This window comes from Oppia nitens, unplaced genomic scaffold, assembly GCF_028296485.1.
Source record: "Oppia nitens isolate AA-2021 unplaced genomic scaffold, nextdenovo-longstitch-racon4-pilon3 scaffold31_pilon_pilon_pilon, whole genome shotgun sequence".
Taxonomy (NCBI): domain Eukaryota; kingdom Metazoa; phylum Arthropoda; class Arachnida; order Sarcoptiformes; family Oppiidae; genus Oppia; species Oppia nitens.
In genome coordinates, this window is record NW_026533212.1 from 832,081 (window position 1) to 842,500 (window position 10,420).

Sequence of the window (10,420 nt, forward strand, 5' to 3'; positions counted from 1 at the left end):
CTGTCTATTTGTTTCATAATAGTAATCATAATTATAATGATAAATATTTTTTTGTTTGTTTATTAATTAATTTCAATTGATATCATATGATATATTACTATTGAAATATAACACTGTATATAACAAATAAACAAAAATTTTTTATATATTGATTTTTTTTGCTGAAATAAATTAATTAAATAATATTATCTAATATGTTATCTTAAAAAATAAATTTCYGATAATTATTTATATTAATATACATTATATATATATATATAAAGTTACATACAGTTTATATCACTTATATCTATCAATTASTTATGTATAGCTTTATTATTCATTAAAATTAAAAATTTTTAATATAAATATTTATTTTTTTTTTAAAAATATGTTTAATATTATAATAATGTATACTATTATACTTTAATATACTTTAATGTATAAAATGTATAGATAAAAGTACAGTTTTATTTTTAATACACTTTTAATAATTTTAATCACAATTTTTTATGATAGTTTTTTGATGAGTTGTTTGTTTATATAAATATTTTTTTTTAAATCATAATAAAATATTTATACTAATATAATTGCATAATTGTTTTTTTTTTTAATTTACAATTACAAATTTGTAGTTATTAAATAAAAATAATTCAAAAAATTTAATTTAGCTATATATAAAATAATTTTAGTTAAAAAATAAATAACATTTGTTTAATTAACAATGTTAATAAATTAATTTAATAAAGTCTAGTCATTATTTAATTRTTTTTTTTTTTGTTGAAAAATTAAAAAATTTATTACACAAGTTATCTATAAAACAAATATAATAATTACTAATTAAACTAAATATTAAAGTTTAAAAAACTAATTATATTTTCTTATTTAATTAAACTCAAATTTATTATACAGTTTGTTATCATTTAAAAAAAATTATAAACTTTAAATATTAAATAATATTTGAAATAATTAATTTTAAAGTATTTTAAATTTAGGTACAAACAGATAAATGTGATAATATATATATATATATATATATATATATATATATATATATATATATATATATATATATATATATATATATATATATATATATAATAAAGCAATTAAATAAAATACTGTAATTTCAATCTTTAAAACAAACAATAAAATAATATAATTATTAAAAAAATTTATATAATTTATAAAAATAAAATAATATTTTATACAATTAATTACATTATTTTTATTATATTATTTATTAGCTAAMTATKKTAAAATAAATTGAATTGTTTATTATATTAAAATATTATTATTAGACAAACTAATTAATTAATAATTTTAATTAGATGTTAACTAATTTAATAGTAAAAATTATAAATTTTTATAATTATTTAACAAAATAAAACATACTTTAAAACAAATATTTTATTATTATAATAATAATAATAATAATAAATTTCTAGACTATATTTCTTATTAAAAAATATAATAACTTTATTTGTTTAAAAACAAAGAGTTAATTATTTTATATACTTTTTTTATATTAAATTGTAAAACATAATAAATATCTTTAYAATAAAATAATAATAATAATAAAAWAATAATAGTTTTATCGTACATTACATTATATATAACACAATTAAAATAACCTAAATTATGTTATAACTTAATTAGAGAGAGAGAGAGAGAGAGAGAGAGAGAGAGAGAGAGAGAGAGAGAGAGAGAGAGAGAGACTATACATCATAAATGACATCATAAGTAATTGTTTTTTATTTTAATTAATTATTATAAATATTTAATACCAAAGTTATATATATATTAAATAAAAATCTAATAATAAAAAAACAAAATAATTATTTTTTTGTGGGCTATTTATAATATTATTTACTGCAAATAAAACAGTAATAATAATAATAATAGTTTTAATTAATTAATATGAAAATTACTAATAATAATAATAAATGTTTAATTAGATTCAATAATAATGGCATTCAATTAGTTAGTAATAAATTGTTAATAATAATAATAATAATTAATATTTTATTAATTATATTGAATATAAAATGTTGTCAAACGGTCCGATCATATCTGGAAACACAGGAACTGTTTGACAATCTAACAGATCCCAGGGTTTACCACAAATGGATTCGACCGCCAATTGATTTTACCGATGATTATACCGACGGTATGTTTTAGAGATGAGATAATAATTTTTTAATATTTAATTAATAATTTWTAAAAATTTTTAAAAATATAACTAACTATTAAACTAAATATCAAATTTAATTTTATCAAAGTTATTTTAATTTATTATATATATATAGTAGTTAGTTATATAATTATTTTATTATAATTAATAATTATTTAATATATTAATTAATTTTGTTTAGTTATTAAATTAAGTAATAATTAAATTAAAAAGTTTAGTTAAATATATATATATATATATATAGTAGTAGTTGTCTAACTTATATAAGTATTTTATTTTATTTTATTTGTTTGTTTAACTAACAGTAATAGATAACTAACTATTAAACTAAATATCAAATTTAATTTAATCAATTAGTTTAGTTATTAAATTAAATAATAATTAAATTAAAAAGTTTGKTTATATATATATATAGTAATAGTTGTCTAACTTTAAWGTATTATATTTTTTTATTTGTTTGTTTAAATAATAGCAATAAATATATWTTTTTGTGTATTACTTAAATTTTTGAAAAATTAAAATAAATAAATAAATTAATTAACTTAATATTAATATTAMTTGTTTTTTCAAATTTTTAGTATAAATTTTACAAATAATAATTATTTTAATTTCATTTTTTATATATAAATTATATTTAGGACCATTGTATGTAAATGTTAGCATCGATTTCTACAATTATGCCACCATTGATGAGATAACCTCGGTAGATTTTATGTTACAATTATAGTAATTGATTTATTATAATAATATTAATATAAAACTATGTTATCACTAATTTAACAAACACATACACACTCTCACACACATACATATACATACATTCAAACATATACATACAAACACATACATACATATAAACACATATATTCAAACACATATATTCAAACACACATATTCAAACACATACATACATTTAAACATATACATACAAACACATACATACATATAAACACATATATTCAAACACATATATTCAAACACACATATTCAAACACATACATACATTTAAACATATACACAAAAACACATACACACAAACACATACACTCAAACACATACATACAAACACATACATAAAAACACATACACACAAACACATAGATAGATAAACTATTAATTAATTTTTATAAAAACTACTTAAAAATCAATGACATTATAGGAGTATACGTTTCACTTGTTTATCGACTTGGAGTGGTTTGATCCGCGGCTCAGGTACTCCCTATACAATACAGTCAACTACCAGTCGCACAGGGATGCCGGTGGGTCGTCATCAACCACTATTGAAGGTGGAAACTATCACATCCAACGTATATGGTATCCATCAGTGTTTATCCCGAATAATCAGGATCCCGGTTCGTTTGACTACGATAATCAAAGTGCTAACCTATTGAAAATCTGGTCAAATGGTAAAGTTTGGCTAAGAAAACGGTAGGTGCCCAAACACACACACACACACACACACAGTCATACATATTTTATATGACTTTATAACTATGACTAACTTTATATTTTATAACATTAGTAATGATTGATATTAAATATAATAGATATTTTATGTGTATGTGTTTTATTGATATAATGTATACAATGATACAATAAATTTACACTTAAAATAATACATAGTATGGAAAAAATTCAACAATTTTTTTTAATTAATTAATTATTACTACAATTTCTATATATATCTATATATCTTATATATATATATATATATATATATATATATATATTACGAACCCCACTATAAATATATATATATATATATACACTATATACACCCAAACCAACTATCTACACTACACCAACTATATATATATATATATATACTAACTATTTACACACACACACACACACACTATCTAAACCCAAACCAACTATGTACACATACACCTACTATATGTGTATATAAGTTATATAATATAACACACTATCCTACACCCACACCAACACACTTTCAAATTATTATTATCAATAATATTAATTACTATTGATTATTATTATTATTGATTATTATTATTAATTATTAATATTAATTATTGATTATTATTAATTATTATTATTATTATTTATATATATATATATATATATATATATATAGCAAACTGTTACGTGTCTATTGTAATATGGATTTTCATTTATTCCCATTTGACGAACAAATTTGTTACTTACATCTGGAGTCGTCGGTATCCACTGTCAGTATACTTAAGTTACGCTGGAATCTGAACGTATCGTTTCGTACATCGGATACATTTCGTACAATTGGTTTCCAATTGATCGGACACCAGACCCTCAGCACCCAACAAACCTATAGTAAAAACAATACGTTCAGCCGGGTTAGCCTAAAATTTAATTTATTACGTGAATGGGCACACTATCTGTTCCTGTTTTACTTGCCTACGGGTATTATTGTGGTGGCATCGTGGGCTACGTTTTGGCTAGAAATTACATCACCCCCGGCCCGGGTCAGTATAGGCGTGACAACTATGCTAGCATTGGTTACTACGTTCAAAAATACCAAGCTCCAATTGCCCACTGTTTCCTATTGGAATGCACTGGATATTTGGAATATGATTTGTATAGGTAGGTGCCGGGGGTGGGGGTGTAGGTGCCATCTATAGGGGTGTCTACCTATCTAATAGTTTTAATTTTTAATTTATACAATTATGTGCTAGTTTAATTTTATTTTTATTTTTTGATTAATAATTAGATATACTATATATATATATATAAAGTTATTATAATAATTAAGGAAAAGCTTATTATAAATAGAATTATTTATTTATTTTAAATTATTTAAATAATTAATTTTTTTTATAAAATTAATTTAGATTTAATTTTAAAAATTTATAAATATTTTAAGTAATAATAAATAATAATAATTTTTAAATTTTCATAGAYAGAAAAACATAATTATTTATTTTATTTGTTAAACTAATTTTTTTTAGGTYTAAAACTATAATTTATTTATTTTTTTTAAATAATTAAGTAAATAGTTAACAAATATTTTATATATTATACAATAGTTTAACATAATATTACAATCGTTTTTATTATTGTAGAAAATACTAATTTACTTTTTTAAAAGTATATATTTATTATTATTATTATTTGACTTAAATTAACTAAAAAAATTTTTTTAATATATTTTTTAATATATATATATATATATATATCAAAATAGTTTTCATATTTTCATCGTTGGTCGAGTTCGCTGCCGTTAACTATATATTCAATACTGAAAAACGTAAAAAACGTATAAAAAATTTAAAACGAAAACGACARCAAAGTGTACTGAAAATAAATGATATGAMTAGAGTTGTTAACAACACTAAYAACAGTAATAACATCACTACTACTACTACTACTAAACCATCGATGACTACGASWTGTTTGGAGACAATTGTCAACAGTTTTTCGACAATCAATAGCATCGACAGCAACAATGGTGTCCATCGCAAACAGCAATCGTCGACTACTATGGCGTCGACAGGTGTGTCTCGGCATCGGTAGTTGGCATTGATATCCATAGAGTAATCAATGATATTAAAGATGAATCACTGGTTAATCGTAAACTGAGAAACGGTTCGGTTGTCAGTCGGTCGCGAACCCAGTCGACCGCTACGGCTATATCMACTGGCGGACAGTTGGTTAGCGACATGTGCGCCAATTTCAAGCTAACMCCCCAGGAGTTGGCCAACGAAATTGATCGCAAATGTCGTCTAGTATTTCCGCTGATGTTTGTCTTATTCAATRTTATCTATTGGACAGTATTGCAGATTAAGTTTTAAAATTTTTTTGAAAAAATAAATTAATTAAATTAAAAATTATTTTTTATTTAATAAATTATAAAAAAAATAATTCAAAAAAATTTACACCTAATCTCTAGTCTAGTTTGATTGACATTWGTATTACAATTATTATTTAGTTAATAATTAAATTATTATTTTATTAAATAATTAAATTATTATTTTATTAAATAATTAAATTATTATTTTATTAAATAATTAAATTATTATTTTATTAAATAATTAAATTATTATTTTATTAAATAATTAAATTATTATTTTATTAAATAATTAAATTGTTATTATTATTATTGATGTATCTTTAAAATGCTTGATTAATGTAATAATAATAATTTAGTATATAATAAAAATTATAATATTTTTTAATTAGTTTTATAATTTGCTAAAATATACCGATTAATTAATAATTAATTAATATAATAATAATTAAAAATTTTAATATTTTATTTATATTTAGATAAATAATATATATATATATATATATATATAWAATTGTGTTAATTAACATAAAAAATTAATAATTAAATGATTAAAAATATAATCTATTATAATATACTGTATATATTTTTCTCAATAACAATTGCTGGGGAAAAATACAATAATTATAAATGTCAAACCTTGATGAGTTTGTTTTAATCCCATTATAAATATTTTGCAATTAAATGATTAATATAAACTTATATATATATATATATAAACTTTATAYAGTATATAAACAGTAGTTTTTTTTATAGATAATTCAAACTAATTATTAATAACTATATCATAAATAAATATTGTACTTATATTAATGATAATAACAAATAAATATAATTATAATATTTTTTTTGTTATCAACAAATTAATTGATTGATTAAAATTAAGTGAAAGTTTAGTTTTTTTCTAWTAATACTACTGTATATTAGTTTTGGAAAAAAACATTAATAATAATAATAATAATTTTAATAATAAGAGTTATAAATATTTTTAAATAAATTTTAACATTTAATGTTTTTTCAACAACAACAAAAAAAATGATTAATTAATTATATAAGTTTTATTTTTTAATAATAATAATAATTAGCTCATACCTAAAAATTAAAACCTAATAATATGGATGAGCAACAAATCATAACTAAGCCATCAAAGTTTGATAGGTCTAACCTAATTAGCCGTACCTATGTTTTGTATGTATAGTATATTATTTAATTAATAACTAAATTATAATAAATTTATTATCAATTGTTTTGTTTGTTTTGTTTGTTTTGTTTGTTTGATTTTTTGTGGTGTTTTTTGAATTTTTTTTTTTAATTTTCAGATGGATTTATACAACATTTTTCAAAGGTTTGCGCAAAACTATAACATTTGACGACATATATCGTTGTCCTGATGACGATGATTGTCAACAATTGGTCGCCAAATTTGAGAGGTATATCCCTCCCCATCACTATAGCCACTCTCTCTCTCTCTCTCTCTCTCTCTCTCTCTCTCTCTCTCTCTCTCTCTCTCTCTCTCTCTCTCTCTCTCTCTCTCTCTCTGCTGAGAAAATAATATGATAATGATATATATATGCTAAATATTGTTGTTGTTGTTGTTGTGGACTAACTCACCACCAACCCCTCCCCTCCACCCTATCSTAGACATTGGGCTAATGAGTTGGACAGTAGTCGACAGTCGACACCAAGTTTTTTAAGGGCAAACATTAAGACATTTCTAATGAAAATGTTTGTACCGTTTTGTCTCATCGGGTTTAGTGTAAGTTTTATATATWTATATTTATTTTTAATTTAATTTTTTAAATATATATATATATATATATAAATTTACGATATTTTTAAAAAATAGTAATATTTTTTGTTGTATTSTATATAATGATTGTAGAAATTRAAAAAAAAATATTATTATTAAAATAATTAAAATACCGGTAATATTAGCATTTTATTTAAATAAATATTTTTTTCTGTTATTTAAATAAATTTTATTTGTATTCAAAATTTTTTGTTTACTGTAATTCAATGATTAGTTTTTTTAACACATAATATTAACAAACAAACAAAATATAATATAATATAATATAATATAATATAATATAATATAATATAATATAATATAATAATATAATATAATATAATATAATATAATAATATAATATAATATAATATAATATAATATAATAATATAATATAATATAATATAATAATAATAATAATATTGAATTGTTTTTAACATGTGTTAAATAGTTTTTTACTTTAAAAAAAACTAAATTAAATTYAKTATATTTATATCACAATAATAATTATAAGTATTTATATATATATATTTTGATAGATTAAAAAATTATTTAATTTTATTTAAAAAAATTAATTTATTTAATTTACTTTTTAAAAAATATTTAATTTAATATTTTAATATTTATATAGGAATGTGTGCTTAAATTGGTTCAACCAGTATTGCTCGGGTATGTTATCAGATATTTTGCCCAACCGGACAAACAGGACTACCAGACGGCCTGTCTGTATGCCGGAGGTGTTGTCCTAATTGGTTTGGTTAATACAATGGTCTATCATCCGGCAGCTGTTATCGGTTGCCGAGTGGCCACCAAAATACGGGTCACTTGGTGTACGCTTATATATAAAAAAGTATTTTCATTATTTATGGTGTGTTTGTRTGTATGTGTGTGTTTGTGTGTGAATGTATGTGTTTTGTATGTGTGTGTATGTGTGAATGTATGTGTGTTTGTATGTGTGAATGTATGTGTGTTTGTATGTGTGTTTGTATGTGTAAATGTATGTGTGTGTATGTGTGAATGTATGTGTTTGTATGTGTGTGTTTGTGTGTGAATGTATGTGTTTGTATGTATGTATGTGTGTTAATGTATGTGTTTGTATGTATGTATGTGTGTGTGTGTGTGTGTGTGTTTGTGTGAATGTATGTGTATATGAGTGTATATATATATATATATATAAATATATTTAAAATTTAAAACTATTTTACTTTTTTATATAAAAAATTAATTTTCTGTTTGTTTTTCTATCTCTAAATATATATATATTAAGGCCTTAAAACTCAAACCGTCGGCTTTCGGTAAGACAACTAGCGGCCAGATATTGAACCTCATGACCAGTGATGTCAGCCGATTTGATAAGGTATTTTAAAAAAATAAATAATTATTTATTTATTATTAATTTATTTTATTATATTTTTTTAAAAATATATAATAGTTTTGTTCAATCGGTTCCTATATAATCATTGGTCCCATACAGACATGTTTGGCTATCTATATATGCTATCTGTATATCGGTTGGCCATGTTTTATAGGACTGGCCATACTGTTGCTGTTTATACCCTACAACAGTTTTATGGGCCGATTGTTTTTGAAAATTAGGTATTAATTAGTTTTTATTAACTAATTATATTAATTAATTAATTACTAAATAAATTTTTTTTTTGTAATATCCAGATCACAAACGGCTTCACTAACCGATAATAGGATACGTTTGATGAATGAGATTATTAAAGGTATGGCCGTTATTAAAATGTATGCCTGGGAACAACATTTTGCCAAATTRATAGGCGATGCCCGAAAGTAAGTTTCCCACCCCCCCCCCGGKAAAATTTCCCGGGTATTTTACTKTTTATTTATAGAAAAAAATGCTAGAAAGTAAACTGATATTTTTTTCTTAAAAAAATTATTTATTTATTAATTATTTTTTATATAATTAATTTTTTTTAAAAGTAGACTATTATAAACCAATTAATAGATTATTACAATAACTATATGTTTACAATACTAACAGTATATACAACTTTTTTTCAAATAATTCAAAATTAATTATAAAATTACATTATTATTATTATTTAACTTATAATAATCATAATAATAATAAATTTTAAAAAACATTATAATTATTTTTATTTAGATCGTGTAATGGGATACTAAACTAGAGTTTAAATATTTATAGAAAAAATAATAATAATTAATTATTAATTAATTAATATATTAATATATACTGTATATATATATTGTATTTTTTTAAGTATTTTACTTTAAATTTTTTTTATTTTTTTTATTTTTTAAAAAATATGTATATATTTATTATAGAAAAGAGATGTCAAAAATACGTCAATCAATTTTCCTGAAGGGACTCAACTTTTCCATATCGACAGTATCCGCACGGGTCGTCCAGTTTGCCGTATTCATTGTCTACGCACTGTTAGGCAATCARTTGAGGCTGAACTGGTATTTGTGACCATACAACTGTTGACTACTATACGCTATCCGATTACCTGGTGGTTTGCCCAATCGGTAGCACTGGTAGCCGAAATAAATGTGTCGTGTGGACGGGTACAGGTATGTATGTGTGTGTGTGTGTCAATGTATGTGTGTGTTTGTGTCAATGTATGTGTTTGTGTCAATGTATGTGTGTGTGTGTGTGTGTGTGTGTGTGTGTGTGTGTGTATG

The 10,420-nt window shown here is 21.2% G+C and overlaps 1 protein-coding gene and 1 pseudogene across 1 annotated transcript; both read left to right on the forward strand.

Annotated features, from left to right (window-relative positions):
* The first annotated feature begins 2,069 nt into the window (after window positions 1–2,069).
* LOC128956604 (pH-sensitive chloride channel 2-like) lies at window positions 2,070–5,961 on the forward strand. Its single transcript, XM_054302324.1, has 6 exons — window positions 2,070–2,149; window positions 2,812–2,876; window positions 3,333–3,601; window positions 4,272–4,753; window positions 5,355–5,575; window positions 5,611–5,961. The coding sequence occupies exons 4-6, from the start codon at window positions 4,297–4,299 to the stop codon at window positions 5,959–5,961; spliced, it is 1,029 nt and encodes a 342-aa protein (XP_054158299.1). The 5' UTR covers window positions 2,070–2,149; window positions 2,812–2,876; window positions 3,333–3,601; window positions 4,272–4,296.
* A 1,118-nt stretch (window positions 5,962–7,079) lies between these two features.
* Window positions 7,080–10,420, forward strand: part of LOC128956605 (ATP-binding cassette sub-family C member 4-like) — a 9,478-nt pseudogene continuing 6,137 nt past the window's right edge.